The sequence below is a fragment of the Fundulus heteroclitus genome, chromosome 22 (assembly GCF_011125445.2).
Source record: "Fundulus heteroclitus isolate FHET01 chromosome 22, MU-UCD_Fhet_4.1, whole genome shotgun sequence".
Taxonomy (NCBI): domain Eukaryota; kingdom Metazoa; phylum Chordata; class Actinopteri; order Cyprinodontiformes; family Fundulidae; genus Fundulus; species Fundulus heteroclitus.
In genome coordinates, this window is record NC_046382.1 from 19,613,682 (window position 1) to 19,632,221 (window position 18,540).

Genomic DNA, 18,540 nt, shown 5'->3' on the forward strand with positions numbered 1-18,540 from the left:
AGGTCAGCCGGGAGACATAGTCCCTCCAGCGTGTCCTGGGTCTTCCCCTGGGCCTCCTCCCGGTGGGACGTGCCCGTAACACCTCACCAGGGAGGCGTCCAGGAGGCATCCTAACCAGATGCCCGAGCCACCTCAACTGGCTCCTCTCGACGTGGAGGAGCAGCGGCTCTACTCTGAGTCCTCCCCGGATGACTGAGCTCCTCACCCTATCTCTAAGGGAGAGCCCAGACACACTACGGAGAAAACTCATTTCAGCCGCTTGTATCCGGGATCTCGTTCTTTCGGTCATGACCCAAAGCTTGTGACCATAGATGAGGGTAGGAACGTAGATCGACCGGTAAATCGAGAGCTTCGCCTTTTGGCTCAGCTCTCTCTTCACCACAACGGATTGGTACAGCGCCCGCTTCACAGCAGACGCTGCACCAATCCGCCTGTCGATCTCCCGCTCCATCTTCCCCTGTTAAATCTTTCTCTCATTTGGGAACCCCAAGACCCCAAGATACTTGAACTCCTCCACTAGGGGCAGCACATTCTCCCCAACCTGGAGAAGGCACTCTACCCTTTTCCGGTTCAAGACCATGATCTTGGATTTGGAAGCACTGATTTTCTTCACGGCCGCTTCGCACTCGGCTGCGAACCGCTCCAGTGAGAGCTGCAGATCACGCCCTGATGAAGCCAATAGGACCACGTCATTCGCGAATAGCAGAGACGCAATCCTAAGGCCACCAAACGAATCCCCTCAACATCTTGGCTTTCTAGGGCTTCTGGCAAACTGCAAATAACTTAAACTTTTCTTTCAACAACGGCTTTCTTCTTGAGGTAAAGGCCAGGTTAAGAACAATCCATAAGTGCTAATTGTCTTGTAAACAGATTTATTTTCTCCACCTGCTCCTCAAGAGTCCTTCTGATTAATGTTCTCCTTACTCTTTCTGCCATTTTAGGTGGAACGGCTATATTGGTAGATTTGCAAATGGTCGCGACCTTTTTCCATTTTCACCAAATGCTAAGAACAGTGCTAAGAGAGCTTAGGACATTGTTCTATTGCTTTACACTACTTTAAACTTTTTCACAACTTTATCCATTTATTTACTGGTCAACAAACCTCTTAGGCCTTCACAGAAGCACATTATTTATACTGAGGTTAAATTACTCACAGGCGGAAGCTATTGATAAACAAGGTGAATTTTGAAGAGAGTATGCTGCATTTAGTCTATCCAAAGGTTTCAGGTTTAAGAAGGCTAAATACAAATGCCTACCATACATGCAACAAAAATATTGAAAATGATGTATCATCTTCCCTCCACTTTACAATTATGCACCATTTTGTGTTTGTTTCTCACATCAAATCTCAATAGATGTTTGTGGTTTTCAGGTAATAAAATCTGAATAGGTTCAAGGGGTCTGAGTGCTTATGCCATGTTGGCTTTTTTCTCCTGAGTTACGATGAGGATTCGCTTTTTTTTTCCAAAGGACGATCAATATGAAGTGCCTTTCACACTGTATCAAGCTTTTGCCTGGTTCGCTTCAGTAGGGCTGTCACTTCTCTCAGCTGAATCAAAGATTTTCTATTCACTCGGGTTTTTTCATTAGCAGGTGAGTCAATAAATATTTATTTCATCACTAAGCTCTTTATACATTTTTTCTTTTTAGAGTAAAAAAATTATTTTCTTGCAAACATGATGCAGACACAGCCTGCATGGGTGAAAAGGAGGGGAAAAAAATCTTACGTAACCATTAGCAATGAATTAGGTTAACATGAACTCATATGTTGTCTACCTTCTGTCTCCGTGCTCCAAGGCATATTCACTTCAACTGCGTTTTTTTTTTTCTTCTAATACTTCATAACAACCATGAACTGTAACAAAATTACAAGCAGGCTCAAAAATCTAAAACATGTTTCTGAGAGTTATTTTTACATCCTATTTAAATGTTCTGAAATCTGTTTTATTGAGCTGTATGACATTTCTGAGATCAGATATTTGCTTTTATCTCTTCCAGTTTTATTGGCTCGCTTTATTCTTCTTGTAAAAGAGCCGTGATGGCATAAAATACTGCCGCACACCTTTTTATGCATAAACAGAGTTAGCAAGCCAGCCCGGGAGAATAAAAGAATACTTCCAGTTCTTGGACACAAATTTAGTTTTCCGTCCTCTGTATCTGTGAAATTAGTTGCACCATCTGACCAAATCTCAAAATATGTTCCCATCAGCTTTTACCTGCAATCTACAGCATTAATCACAATCAATATTAGTTTAATATGTGCCTTAACTTGTTAAAATGTTGCAAGGACAGCTTTAAAGTTTCTTAGGATATCATACAAATCACACAAGCTTTCATCTGTGATTGTTCTTACCAGTGGCGGCTTGTAAACTGTGGCTGCTGCCCACCATTAAAATAGCCATAAAAAAGTGTAAAAAGAATAACTATAAATTGGAAAAATAAAAAGTAATTATTACATCTGTTCACTTCATAAAATGTGTCTGACTTTTGGCTTACATGTGACTTCACTCTGGCCTCTAATTGGTTACAGCTTAGATGCAAAGACGCTAATGTCTCTCAAACATACGGATGCAAATGAAAGAGTTAAACAACAAAAGGGCAGGACAGGAGAAAATGGCGCATTGATCCATCATTCTGTCATTTATTCACAAAAATCGTAATTTCATGAGGCGTTTGCTGGATAAAGGAATTTAGACTGGAACGACCGGACATAAAAATCAAGCAAGTGACCGTGGATGGAGTAATGTCCATGTAGAGTTAATCAGTTTGTAGTAATCTAATCTGATTTATATTTATATTTATTTTCTTTCCGCAAAGAAGTTTGTTTCTGATAGGTAATGGAGCAGGCGTCTCCAAAATACAATGAGGAAACATTCAAGGTGTATTATTTATGATGTTTAGACCCCTATCTATGGATAATGAGATGTGGATCTTGACCGAAAAAAAAAACAAGATATTGCATACGACAACGTATTTTCTAGGTTAGACACAATAAAAATCAATAACCTAATGTTTCATTAAGGGGCTCTTATAACTGCTTTTAATTATGAAACACAGTAATGTCTATAGCATTCGGTTAACAAAGCAAAAATTTAAATAATAACAGCAGAGTAGCTTAGCTTATCTGAGAATTTTCAGAAGGAGACAAAATAATAAAAAAAATACAGAACAACTTGTGGAAAGTCAAAATGTATGCATAAGACTGCACACTTGGTGGAACGTGCAGTAAGAGTGGAATATTAGTTGAACTACAGGATCTGGGTGAATTAAGCTGCACTGGACTGCTGAGGTGTTTTAGTAATTAGCTACTGTGCTACACTTGTGGCAGTTCTCTGACTGTAGTGAGAAATAATATGAGCAATAACTTTATTCTTTCATGTAAAAGGATTCAATTGTACTTATACAAATGAGTGCCAGTTAAGTGTAAAAATATTCATACCTTTGGCGGATTTAGATAAAAAAATCTATATATATTTTCATCAAACAAAGAAGTTTGTTTCTGATTAGAAGTAGGACACGCATCTTTCAAGGTTTATTCATCAATGTAAAAGCTGTATAGATTTAAACACACTTATTTATTTATGTACTAATAAAAATGGCAGGGGAAAAAATTACTTTTACCTTAGTCAATAATGAACTAAAAATTCTGTTCTGGCATTACAGCTTTCAAACCTTTCTTAAAAACAGTTTTTTGCACATTTGTACTGTTACTTCCATGACCTATCGGTGGTGACGAGCTCCAATTATTTCCTTGCCATAACCCTAATTCTTCTTAACTCCCTCCACAAATTCTCAGTTGAAGCTCTAGCTGGACTATTCTAACATTAATATTACTTCCAGTGAGGGAAAAAAAAACATATTAATATAATTAAAAGATCACTTTGAACCTAAGTCTGTCTGTGGTAAGAGTAATTTTGGGTTTAACTGTATCAAACAGGTTCATGTCCATGAATCACTTATTTACTACATTACTATTAATATGATAGTACAAGCTCATTAAAATCAGTGTTAGTGTTGTGGTTGTTGAAACAACTCAGCAATTCTGTCCTCCATAACTTTATGTCCAACCGATGATCTCCTGAATGAAAGAAAACATACTAAAAACAGAGAATAAGGCCAAATCTTCAATATTATGCTTCATTGCTCAAAATTATTTCTAACTAAAGCAACTGTGTGTTTTTTCTAAAGCTTTTTCTTTTTATGATATGGCTTTGTCATCCAACAAGTAGGACTGTTTTACCTCCATCTTTTTATCTCCAATAGTTGACCTAATCAGTCTGCCATCACTCCCCACTTTCCAGCAATTTGGCTCGTCTTTTTAAGTATGCATTAACTGTGCATGCTGCTCTTTAACCTTTGGTAATCTAGAAAATAGCTGCTCCAAATGCCTTCTTCATTGTGTTATGACGCTATCAATTAACAGTTGAATTTATTAAACAGGAAATGAGAAAGGGCGCCATGAATATTGGAATATGAATAGGTTTAAGAATACCAATTAAGAGCCGGTGGTCACATTGGCTTGTCATGTGGGACAGTGTGAGCCGTGCAATTATCTGCATGATGAATATGCGTTACTGCAGTATCCTTTTGAACCGCACATTGTGCCGGGGTCATCGGCAGTTCGCAGAGATCTGCTCATTGTGTTGGTATCCGTAGATTGCGCTGCCACAGCATAATGGGATGAATGGAGATTTTTATCAAAGGTCCAGTTTTAGTTATTTTGGTGCCATTCACTTTTCATGTGGCTCTCTGTTTATTAAGGCACATAGGAATATAAATTGGAAACCAAGTAGGTGGCTCGTCATTGTTCAGTAACGCATAATGGATATTAAGATGAAGTCTTTATTTTTAAAAAGCAAGCAATTCCAGCTTTGTGATGTTCAATGTCAGTGTCACTTATGAACCTCAGGTACAGGTCGCAGCAACAGATGTCACATAATAGAGCAAGTGAAAATTGTTTCCATGAAATCTTCTCAACTGCTGCCTGTGTGTAGTGTAAGTGCTGCTCTTTAACAAAAAGAAAATGAAAAACTGTCAAAAAATCAAAAGATATTAATTCATCAGAGGGAAATACAAACACCTGCACAATCAAAAGTTATAAAAGCTAACAGCTGTGGACTAAGAGATTAGAAATGTACACAACTGCATCATTCTTCCTATATACTTATGATCAGTGTGGTGCAGCTTGCACCTGGATCCTTTGCTCCCTGACTGTGAGTTTCTTGCTGGGGTGCTAATGCTAATGGCATCCCCTTGTGCCTCATTCTAAGCAGGTATTGGAAATTTAGTGGAAGCAGGTGGCAACATCATGCAGGGTGAATGCCTTTAAGACACGTGAAGATAGGAGTGAAATTATGAACACACTTCAGGATGCAAGCTAGAGTTTGTTTTTGACTGTGAAAACCCGGTCTTTATTTCACATGGATTTTTTTCATTGTTTGTGGGCAGTTAGTTTCTGGGGATTCGTTTAAATTCCCTGCATTGTCATTATTATTATTATTATTATAAAAATTAGATGTAACAATCAGTGAGTTCTAAATGTGATCATTAAATACAGTTAGGTTCACTCTCCACTAATATCACCACCATCCCAGGAGCTATGGGAATTGTAATAAAACGTTTGATCTAATAAGTGACAGGACTAAAAGACTAAAAAATGCTAATTGTTAAACAGAAGCTAATAGACCTTAAATTAACACCTTTTTCATAAGCGCTATGTGAGCTTAAGTGTGATGAAATGCAAGGGTATCTTAAAAAAATCATTAAGTTAATTGATTTAAAATAAAATAAAAAACTTGAACCTATTTTGAACAGTTCCACTACATACAAAGTGATAGATGTCAATGCATTTTTTTCTGTTAATTTTGATAATTATGGCTCACAACCAACAAAAACCTGAAATTCTGTTATTTCCTGGGGATGTTTATGTACTGCACCATCATTGAGAACACTGCACAGTTGTTAAAGAGACAATCATTGCTAATGGACGAGTAAATTTCTCCCTCCGCAAAGATAAACCACAAATGGCCCTTACTAAAGAAACCTTCTGTTTGCAGAGTGCTGAATCCAAGCATATCACCAGTAAGTTGAGTGGAAGGAAAAAGAGTAGTCACAAAAGTTGTTCAAGTAATAGGGATAACCTATACTCAACAAAAATATAAAGGCAACACTTTTGGTTTTGCTCCCATCTTTTATGAGATGAACTTTAAGATCTAAAACTTTTTCCACATACACAATATCACCATTTACCTCACATATTGTTCACAAACCAGTCTAAATGTTTGTTTATCAGCACAAACCAGTCTAAATCTGTGATAGTGACCACTTCTCCTTTGCTGAGATAATCCATCCCACCTCACAGGTGTGTCATATCAAGATGGCACGAATAATATTTCTTTGGGTTTCTTGCTTTACAAAAAAAACAAAAAACAAAGATAGAAAAGAATTACTGTCGTAATTTTTTGATTAACCTTCACAGGGTTAAATTTTAAAGCCCAACTAGAATAGCGGTTTTAAATGTTTAAAGTGGTTTCTTGGCAACAGATTTGGTGGAAAGTGTGGCAGAAAGCAAATAACTGTCTTTTTAACCAGCCAAACAAGTTTTTGTATGTAGCTACTAATTATTCCTGAGGAGATCATTTCTTTTGAATTGGAGTCAGAGCAGAACCGGTGCAGAAAATCACCGTGGGTTCAAAGGAAAACCAAAAACTAATGCTCTGAGCATGCCTATTAAAACAGAAAAATTTAAAACAGTTAAAACTTTTATAGTGTTGTAGATTTAGATAATGCAATTAGATTGTTACAGTATTTTGCTTTTGCAGTAGACAACAAATACTGTATTTGTTTCAGTATGATTTTATTCGGACATGTTTGTGTGCAACATGTTGCTAAATGTCTAATCAGCCCAAAGCATCAAGTTGAAAAGAATGACTTCCTCGCGACCATCTAGTATAGTTGACCTTTTCAGGTTTCTTTTTTGTTGTTTTTGTATTTTAACTAGTGGCTCTGAAATATTTCTGGATTAAATGCAGAATTATTGCCAAATTATGATTCATTATATTTTAATTGGTTAAAAAATGTATTCAAGCATTCTGATTGAAATGTTGATTCAAACAAATAAAGTGTTTGTCTATCTAAAGTGTATCCTTTTTATGTAAATAGGGCTTATTTATTGTCTTATTTTCAAATAGACATTTAAAATATATATATATATATATATATATATATATATATATATATATATATATATATATATATATATATATATATATATATTATGCTTAAAAACACTGACATATAAAAGAGTTCAAACGGTCAATTTCTGATGACAAAACTAATTCAAATGGAAATAAAAATGTATTTTAATGGTTTGTTTACAAATCGATTGGTGTTGTGTATTACTTTCCCTTACCTAACATTAAGCCAGAATGCTTGTAGGGTTTTGTGTACCTATTCGAACATTAAAATTTCATTAAACCCAAGGTGAATTAAGCAAGGCGAGTAGATAAGTTAAAGAAAAAAGCATAAATTGTTTATCAGCTGAAAAATGATGCCAAGATGATAGACATGCATTAGCACTATGTGCAGCGTTCTGTGCAGTGTGGGTCAAACAGTGAATGGACCTCCTGGCCTGTATTTCCAAACAGCTTGTCAGTCACTCTCTCACACTCCCTTGACAGTCAAGCAAGTCATGCCCTCAGAAATGCTTCTCTTTGAGGCCTGCTATTATTACTGATTATTTTTCAGCAGGACCAGCGGCGCACTGATCAGAAGGACTGAATTTAACTACAGCATTGGCATGATTATATCTCGGGGAAAAAATAATTAACTAGGAACCAGAGATGTTTTGAAACCAGCAATCGGTGTTCCTCTGGAGCTGCATGCCAACATCACTGGTCCCACCTGTGGTTTTTAAAATTGCCCAAAAATAACCTCATTATTCATGCAGCTCAAGGCTTTGGCAAATTCTGTCATAGTTTCTAACTTTTTTCTTATCCAAATCCCTTTGTCTCCTACCACCTAGTCATGTCAATTAGAAACCGGGAGGTTTTGACATTAAGCCACTAGTGATTTTAAGCATTTTCCCAAAACACACCGGACATTCATTGCACTTCTCATTCTTTATACTAGTTGCATGTCATCAGCAGTGAGCACTGTAATCCACTGAATGAGATTGTGCTATATGTCATGCAAAAACAACATTGTACATCACCCTGAACATTCAATTCCAATGTTGAAATATGGTGGCAGTGTCGCGTTTGTAGGGATGCTTTCACACAGCATTCTTGTGGGGACAAGAATGCTGTGTGAGGTCATGGGATCTTGAAATGGTACTCACACCCTTAAAATGTGTTTCACATTTTGTCATGGTGCTTCAGTAAAGTATTTAATTTGGGATTTTACGTGATAGACCAACACAAGTTAGTGCAGAACCAAGATGTGAATGGTTTTCAATCCTTTTTACAAATAAGAACCAGAAACGTGTCATGTGCTTATAGATTTAGACCCTGCTGCTCTAATATATCTCAAAACAATCCAGGGCAACCGCCGCGTCAGCAAATAGAGTCCAGTTGCATGTCATTTAGTCTCAGGGTGAATGCAGCTGTTCTGGGAAGGCCTCAGAGGTTTGTCGGAGATTATTAGTGAACAAACAGCATCTTACAGACCAAGGACCACACTAGACAGGTGAAGGATAAGGATTGTTGAATTACTGACGAAATATCATAACAAGTCTCATATGGAGTGTGATGCAAGCTGTGCAGGGGCCAGGTTAATACAGGGCAATCCTTGAACTGAGCCTGTGGAAGGCTGAAAAAGACTTGAAACTGGGGAAGAGGTTGAGCTTACTGCGGGATGACAACCCTAAACACAGCCAGAGCAGCAGTGGAATAGTTTAGGTCAAAGGACATACAGGTGTTAGAACGGCCCATTCCAGACCTAAACCAACTGAGAGTTTGTGACAAATCTTGAAAATGGAGGTTAAAAAAATGCTTTTTATCCGAACTGACTGGGCTTCATCGGTTTTGCAAAGATGTAGTGGAAAGTTCTCAGTCAGTAAATGTTCACAGTTGATAGAAACATACCCCGATTACTCGCAGCTGCAAATGCAACGGAAGGTGTTTTTTCAAAGAGTCGACTCTGTGCGCTGAATGCAAAGCCCCACCTTTTAGATTTGTATTCGTAAAACTGTTGTCAAACCAGTACTCACAATAATCCAAAACATTGTGCTGGTAGGCCGCATAATCTGCCAGTATAACACGTTAAAGTTTGTGGTTGCAACTTGACAAACTGAGGAAAGGTTCAGGGGTTGTGAACGCCTTGGCAAGGCACTGTACACAGTTTGAAGCAGGTGTTGGTCTAAATGCATACGCTTTGTCAGGTGGAACGTCTGTGCAATAGAGCGAGGATCGTCTGTGGCCCATCGACCTCATACCTTTGTGTCTTCTTGTTCAACATCCAACGCGTAGCAGCTGTACAGTGAGTAAAAAGCTCACCAAAAAAAGTAAATTAGACATTATTTATTATTTAGGTGAAACCTGACAAAAGTCCTGCGATTAAACTGTATGTTTTATGAGCTTTTCTAAATCTGTCTTTTAGCTAAGACTGTGGATATGCAATGAATAAATAAATAGGTTTTTTTATGTCTCCAAACTGTCACTTTAATGTACTTGAATGGTTAAATAAATCCACGGTGTTCTGCAGAGAGCAGAACTGTGGGAATGTTGTCTGATTCCTTGAGAAATGTTCCCCTGGTGCTATATTCCTCCTTTCTATAAGGATTTATTTCAAGTTATCGTCTTTGTGTGCATTTCTATGGCAGTATATTTGAAAGGAGGGCAGCCGAGACTTAGCAGACATCACCCTGATTTACCACCCAGGCTAATGTTTGAAAGAGGGCCTGGAAGAGGTCGTAGAAATATCGAACAACCTTCTGCTCAAACAGGAGGCTGAATATGCCGAACGCATGCTTTTGGTAATATCCACTTCTCCCGTTTACCTTTATTAAAATTTAAGTTGCAAAATTGACTGAGGGACTAGTTACCTCTCCCACAATCCACTGACTTGCCCCCTGACCCATCAGGAATCATGGTATCTTTTGTATAACTGTGTCCAATTTAGTCTTTACAGCGTGGGAAAGGAAACGGCATTTCAGCACCAGAGCAGTTCTCCTCTCTAAATGATATCAACTCCACCCAGTTGCCATTTTTATTCTCACAAAGAATAAAAGCTTTCATCCCGACAACTGAAGACTTTTCATGGCAGTGGAGCAGTGTGAGAGATCTGTTTGCTACCCAGCAGGCCCTTGAAAAGGACTGCTCTGTAAATAGCTTTACAAGTATGAAATCTGAGAAAAGCGTGTGGCTGTAGAGCATGTTGTTCCAGCTAACAATGGTATCGTACGCTAACTGGTCCATTATTCATCATTTTATCTGGTACTTATTAGATTAAAAATGTATATCTCTTTCAATAATTAATCCAGATTCTGTGCGATGCCGCTCCAGTTTTGAGCGGCGTAAGACGCGTCGCTTACCGGCTTTTATGCATCTGTGATTAAAATATTCAAATTGGTCTGCAAACTACAATTTTGATACCACAATTATGTAATCAAAGTGATTGCCTATGGCAAATTAAAATAACCTTTTGTCACCCCACACACCAAGTTTTTGATTAGAGCCAATTAAAACTGGAGTGTTTTTTTTTTTCTCCCAAGCATATAGCTTCTCCTGATCAACACTTCTATGCGTTACGTTTAAGGAGCCAAAAACATCTGCTGCTTGTTTTTGCTGCTTCTGTTCAAGTGGGTTTCCAATTTATTGTATAGGACGTACATCCGCAGGAATTACATGATCACAGACTTCTTTTTTTTTGGTTTTGTTTTGTTTTTTGTTTTTGCTAAAATGGACCTTCTTAATGGAGCAGGGGAAGGGTTGCTTACCTCAAAAGTTCAAACCTTTGACACATCAGATTTTTCTTCATTATGGCAACTCGCCCCTTATTAAATATAATGTGCTTGTAATATTAAGGTTTCTCAATAATACTATCCTTCATCACAGAAGAAAATGGACCATAGACATCTAGACTTCCATCTTCTAGCAGAAAAAGCCATCATAAAATCTGCAGATTTATGTTCCTGGTGTTTATAAAACCTTGATGTATACCCTGTGTCACTGTGTGCTGCAACAATCAAAGCTCTAAAAATAAAACTTTTTTACCCATTCAAATGACACATTAATTACTGTCTAGCTCCTCATTAAGGCATGAAAAGTTGGAACAATGCTCATGACACCTGCATTTTTCCCCTTATAGCTTTCCTGTAATTACACCACAAGTGAGCCATATCAAAATATGCTCAACAGACTCGAAAAAGAGCCTCTTTAACGTCACCTGTACACGTTTAAATGTACATGCCAACATATTAGCTTGCATGTACAACTTGCAGCTCTAGTGTTTCAGTTTGTGCACACAACCAATACTCAGTCCGCTAGACCAATAAAAAAAGCAACATTTTTCATGCAGGAATGGGGACTTAATGAAACGTATGCTGATTACCAGCTTGGAGGTTGTTGTTTTTTTGTTTGTTTTTTTCAAAAGATACGTTTAATCTGACAAACAAGCCTCTTATAAATGCATATTCTAATATGACTATATCAAATATGACTGTAAATACAGTTGCGTTGCCTTTGCTTACAATTTCGTTCAAGGGATATCTACATAGATCTTTACTATGCTTAGTTTTAAAAAGAAAAAAAATTGTATATACTCTATTATATGCTCTTGAAATCTTTGTCAAATAATGTGTTCCAAAACTTTAGAAAATACACTTGCCCAGGAAACCGGTCTGTAATTGTTTATCCCTCAATTTTACGCTGGCACTAAAATGAATGATACCAAGGAATCAGGTAAAATAAAGTTACTCACAAATCCTGTAAAGCACATTGAGTGCAACACGTGGACACTTTGACTAGCATACTTCAGGGGCTCTGCTGATAATTGGTCTAAACCTTCTTTGTTTAGCCGCCTCTTCTCCATAGCAAGACGTACTTCTTCAAGTGGAATAATTGTAACATTTGTTTAATCAGTATGACCAATACTGAATCTTTCACTCATGACAGAAAATTCTGCAGTAGTATTCCTATTTTCTGTAACCTCATCAATAAATTGTTCTGAGTTAGTCATTCATACCTAAATGCAAAGTTTTTACATTATTTACAGTAGGGATGCACCACTAAATTTTGAGGCCAACATCCTACAGATGGTTTTGTTAAACCTTTAATCAGCAAATAGCAATATTAGCCGATTCAGTTTCTCTTTTAAAACTATTATTTACAGCATTTAGCACATATGTGTTTCTACTATTCCTACAGTAATTGGCTGGAATGGTAATTGTCTATACCAGACACAAAGGTTTTATATTTATATAGCGTTCATCCTGATACCTTATGACAGTCAGGATCCTCCCCAGACCAGCACTGAGCCACCACCAGACCGATGATGCTGAACAATATTGCAGCAGCATAACGTTCACCACAGCTTCTCCAGGCCCTTTCATGTCTGTCACATGAGGACAGAGTGAACCTGTTATTATCTGTGAGAAGAATAGGGTGCCAGTGCTGAACCCACCAATGCTGGTGTTCTCTGGCAAATGCCAGGCGAGCTCCACGGTTCCACATAGCTGTAGCAATACCCTCATGAATTCTGTTTCTAATGGTTTAGTCGGACTTTCACACCAGTGGCCAGCTGGAGGTCATGTTGTAGGGCTCTGGCAGTTCTCATCCGGTCCTTCCTTACACAAAGGAGCGGATACAAATCCCGCTGACGGATTAAGGACGTCCGACGGCCCCGTCCAGCTGTCCCAGAGTAACTGCCTGTCTCCTGAAATCTCTTCCATGCTCTTGAGACTGTGCTGGGAGACACAGCAAACCTGACAACAGCATGTATTGATGTGTTAAGTCGGACCGCCTATGCAATCTCTGCAGGGTCCAGGTATCACCTCATGTGCTACCAGCAGTGACACTGACCCTGGTTGAATGCTAAAGTATTATATAGCAGCCCAAAAAACTTAAGAGGGGAAACAAAAAAGGCTGTGACTTCCATCTGCAAAACCATTCCTGTTTTGGGGTGTTGTCAATTTCATTAATTCAATCAATGATTAAATCAATGGATATTCTATTTGAAAAGTGTACCTGTTTTTTATTACTTTAATGTAAGGGTTGTTTAGAAGACTAACAGTGTATTAATATATTTAAATTCCTCTGGCAAAATTACTTTTTTTACAGAAAAAAATATCCTAGACTTTTTTACAAATTCAGACTCATCAGTTGTGATTTGTCAAGCCCTACAAACGGAAAGTACCAAATGTATGCTAAATCAATTTATATTATGGGTTTTTTGAGATTGGGGGACTTTGTTATGAATGGTGTTCTAGTCTGGACTCTAATTATTTGCTTGCCTGCCCGGGGTCACGTTTTTCTATAAAGTTGTCTGATGTTTGGCTCTAGAATTTTAATGCAAGCCTTCTTTTCTCATGATGCCCTTTATATGAAAAATGAAACAATTGTTATAAGGAACTCAGGACCAATGTCACAGCAAGGAAGCTTTCAAAGACAAAAAAACTGAGAAAGAATAGTAGAGGAGGAGGGCGTCCAAGTCCCCATGGAGATACACAAAAAGTGTGTCAGCTACTGTAAGAATAGTCTTATTGTTATGCTGACTCACAACGGGCTTTTTGAGAATTAGGAAATTAATCCTTTTTAACAACAAAAACGTATATTTTATTATCAACATCTATAAAAGAAATTACAGTATATCAAAATGAGCTACAAAACCGGACTGTTGGGGGGGGGGGAAGACAAAACCTTTGTTGGAAGCATCATCCAGTTTAATTATGAATCACATTGTGAGCCAGACGTAAATCAACCTGCTTTCATGTTAACATTTTGGGATATAATCACAAAGTGTATCGCAGATATTTAATTAGCGTTTCTGATGGTCTCCCATGGGATTCAATGGAATCAAGACAATGTACAGATGATATATTTTTTTCAAAGTTTCCTTTTCTAAAGTTTTCCTTCTAAATAAAGTGATTTTCTGCAAGAACTTGTCATTTCACAGCACAGAACTATGAACTTGTGCAGGGGAGCGTCTGTCAACGGCACTGAGACGGCAGAACACTGTGCAAAAACGAAACCGTGGAAATTGGTTATGGCTTTTGTTCTTGTGACATTAATTCTGCTGGAATCTGAAAATATCAACTATATGGATATATGGGGCCTTGCAAAATTCCAAGAGTTTTTGGTTGTTGGTTTTTCAATTTAATGTGACAGAACAGAATAGAACGTTATTCTAAAGTAGAAGGAAAAGGATAAGTGGCTTTCAAAAATGTTTGCAATTTAAAATGCAAAATTGATGTCCTGTATTTACTTAAGTCATCGCCAAGGTGGATTGTCCCATAGCAGCACATTGAAGTGCATTGCGGTATTTAAATAGCCAAATAAAGCTTATTCTTTTTTTACCCAATCTATCTAGCAAAATATTATAATAGCATCTGTGAATAGCTATTTTCCACGATTAAATTCTAAACTGGGTTTAGGACTGGTCCATTTTAACACATTAATATTCTCTGATCCCTACTATTCCATTGTAGTAATAGCTGGATGGTCATTCTCTGGCTGAAGGGTGAACCTTCACCTCAGTCTGATGTCCCTGTATTTTAGCAACATCTTTCCAAAATGGAAGTGCCATACTATTTCCATTTTTGAATGGCTGGTTACAAACAGGCTAGATCTGTTTATTTACCAATTACGTGACTTTTGCGAGGAGTTGGTTAAACTGAATTTCATTTGGGCATCTAGGAGTAGAGGGGAAAAATACCTATGCTGGCTGTGCAGCAACAAATTGTTAAAAATTCAAGAGGTGTGAATACTTTTGCTAAGCACACCATGACTGCTTGAGGTATAGTTCAACGTGTTTGTACAAACGCACTCACCGGGAATTGACGCTTCTTGTAAATGCACTTCACATTTTCTGATCTTTCCCAGATTTTGCTAGTTGGCACAGTAGAGAATCTCTGCGAGTCCAGAACAAAGTCGGCTGACATTTGCGCTCTCGCCCGCCACCCGTCTGGAACGTCTTCGCGGCATTTCAGCTCTAGAGATGTATTTCATGTGTGAAAATGGCCTTCCAGTCAGTGTTTGATGTTCACATTTCCTGCACTCTATATTTTGAAAAAAAAAATGTCTTGCAAGCCAAAAAAAATTTTTTTTCAACCTATTCACCTGTGATTCAAACCTAAATATAGTTAATGTACGGTCTCCTCTTTAAGTAACTTGACTATCTGAGGAGCTATTTAAAACATATGGTGGAAGGCCCATGCAATTTAAGAGTCACATTTAAAGTGAGAACATAAAAGGGAATTTATCAGCCTTAAAAGCACCAAACTTCCTCTTATCAGTTATCAAAGTCTATATAGAAAACCCATCTGTGCCTTTCTTGGAATGTCTTATTAGTATTTTCCATCTTTGTCTGTTCCTGTAACAAAAACCGCCACAGATGGCAACAAAGGTGTACTGCTATATACAGTTGAAACCAGATATTTACATTAAATTAGACTAAACATTTCCCTTTTTAAATCAGCTAGCATTATCAAATAATTTTTTTTTCTGCTAAAGTTCCAAAATAATGGACAAGATAATTTGTAATTATTACTTTATTTTTATTCAAAGATTTGCATATGTTGAGATTAATGTGTGTTCAAACTATTTGGAAAAGCCCACACAACGGCGTGCTGGCTTTCTAATCTTGGGACTTACGTTCATGTAAACTACTCAGATGCAACCTTGTGAAATGTGTTTTAGGACAACACCTCAAACACACTGCTTCCTTGGGCCCTGTGTAAATACTGGCTAAAGCTCGTAAGAGTAAGTCATTATCAACAGTAAAATGAGTCCTCCACTCCCAAGAACTGAAAACCACTCAGACAGGAAGAAACATTAGTCTAAGAAAAAAAGAACATAAAAAGCTAGATTAAAGTTCGTCATTGTACTCAGGAACGAAGACCCCATTTCTATTTTGGAGGAGTGTCCTGTGCTCTGATGAAACCAAAACCTCTGAGTTTTGCCAAAATAACCACTGTCATATTTGGTAGAAAAAAGCTTGAGCAGGTGGGCTGCAAGAGTAACAGCCCACCTGTGAAGTAGAGCCGTGGGTGATTTGCTGTAGGAACGCCTGGTGGATTTTATTAAATGTATGGCATCTTGAGGAAAGGACATTATGTGGAAATATTAAAGTAACACCTCAATGCAAGCATCATCATCCATCCAAGCGACTATTTACTGTTGGTACTCGCTCTTTTAGCAGGAGTGAATGATGCAGGTCAATGACTCCATCCAATCTACAGGCTTTCATTGGACAGAAAACTTTTGAATCAATCCGTTGGTATGATTTAATTGAATTGACTTTGTAAAGTGCCTGGCGATGGCATGGGTTGTGAATCGCCGCTATAGAAATAAAAGTGAATTGAACTGAACTGAATTGCACCTCAAAAGATCAGCCCGGAAGTTGATACCGGGGGAGTGTGGCCATCTCTTCCAAATTTCTCGAACTAAGTGAAAAATAGACATCTTTAAAACAATCCTATCAGTCATTATTGTGGCATTTAATAAATAGAAATAATTTGAATAACCCTAAATGACCTAAACCAGTAAATATTTATGACAATTTAATGTCAGCGTGATAGAAAAAAGCGTGTATTTTACCTGTTTATGCAGTGTATGGTATAACAGACATCTTTAAAACATTTCTGTCACTCATTAGTGTGGCGCGGTTGGAGCAATGGTGGCGCAGGAGTTAGGAGTTGTCGGTTTGATCCCTCTCTAGGACCGTTCTGGGGCAAGACACTTCACCTGCTTTGCCTGCTGTCGGTGGTCAGAGGGCCCAGTGGTGCTGACTGTATGGCTGCCTTGTCTCTGTCAGTCTAGCCCAGGGCAGCTGCGGCTACAAAGCAGCTCACCACCACCAGCGTGTGAATGTGTGAGTGATTGAATGAAGGGTAAAGTGCTTTGCTGTCCCCAAGACTTGATAAAGTGCTTTACAAGTACAGGTCATTTACCATTTATCTTGTTTCAGCTCTACCACTGCGTTTAAATAGGAGCAGCAATTTGTTAATATTCAGCACCATTCATATTACATAGTTTGTGTTCTAAAGGAACCTTTTTGTGTCTCGCAGCCTTTTCGAACAATGCTCAACTTTAGATGACAGAAAGTAAATATTTCATTCACAGAAGCCATTTTCTGAAGGGGCAAAATAAATCCGACAGTGCTGCTGCTCCAAACGCATTATTCATTTATAGGTCTGAATCCCGACCAATGCTTCCACTGTCTTATCTTATACCTTTTTCAGAGTTGTGCCTGTCTTAAGAGCACTTTATAAAGTCCCTGTCTGGATATCACTTCAGATGTTAGATCATCCTTCTGTTCTTTCCGAGAGAGGGGGTTCAGAGGAAAGAAAATCGCAGAAAAAGGAGATACAAACTATTATATAAATTCTTGGTATTCCTTTGGCTGTCATGCCGCTAATGACCTGCTTCCTGCTGTTATAATTCAGGGTGCGTACGCTCACCTATACCAAAAGACATCTAAAACAGTGCGCCTCTGCTGTAACTACAGAGATGGAGAACCTTTATAAGAGGATTTGTATTTTTCTCCACCTCTATTAGTAGACTTTTACTTCTGTTCCCTCTGGATGGACACATTTGCTTTCCCCCGTTCGCTCAGACGAGGCTATTCTTGATGCTTTATCCCATCCTGTTCCCCTGTGTGTTCTGTGAGCCGAGGTAAAAACGCATCGGCTAAAAGGATGTCTCCCTGCATGTAACAGTGACGCCGAGGACTGGTTCTGCGAGTGCCCCCCGCACTACACGGGCCGACTGTGCCAGCTCAGCGCCTGCGAGCGGGGACCCTGCAGCCGCGGAGCCACGTGCATCCCGAGGTCGCAGCTGGAGGCCGTTTGTCTATGCCCCTACGGACGACAGGGGCTGCTCTGCGACCAAAGTAGGTGACGAACGTGGAGCGAGTTGTCTCAGAGCAGCGCAGGGCGGTGTTTTAAAGCAGACCCAGATTCATTAGGAGTTGGATCTGCAAACATTTGGTGGATGAAAGCCTTGAGCAGTCGGTATAATCAGAGTCTGTTGTTGGATAAAAAGGGACTAATGAAACTGAATTCCGCTGAAGAGGCAGAAACGTCCTCCTCCAGCAGAGGAGTCAGATAATCAAACTCGTGGCTGCTTTGCTGAATATTTTAAAAGACAATTTGAAGTTTATAAGATCCATTTCCTGTGACCGTATCTCCAGCGAAAGGCATTACTTCTCTGTGCGTGTACTTGTGTATGACAGACGCGAGATATATGGAGCTTGCAAACAATATTATAAAGTTGTGCTGCGGTATTATTGCGTAGGCATTTAATGGCTGATAAATAACAACTGTATTAAAGTTTTAACCTTTCATAACTTCATATGCCACCCACCCACCCACCCCTCCCTCCC

General features: G+C 38.5%; 1 protein-coding gene across 3 annotated transcripts in view; it reads left to right on the forward strand.

The window, feature by feature from the left end:
* Nucleotides 1–18,540, forward strand: part of eys (eyes shut homolog) — a 268,769-nt gene that overhangs the window by 234,281 nt on the left and 15,948 nt on the right. For all 3 annotated transcript variants that reach the window (XM_036126396.1, XM_036126397.1, XM_036126398.1), the window contains one exon: nt 17,876–18,048. In XM_036126396.1, coding sequence (XP_035982289.1) covers nt 17,876–18,048 — 173 coding nt within the window. The remainder of the gene's footprint in view (nt 1–17,875; nt 18,049–18,540) is intronic.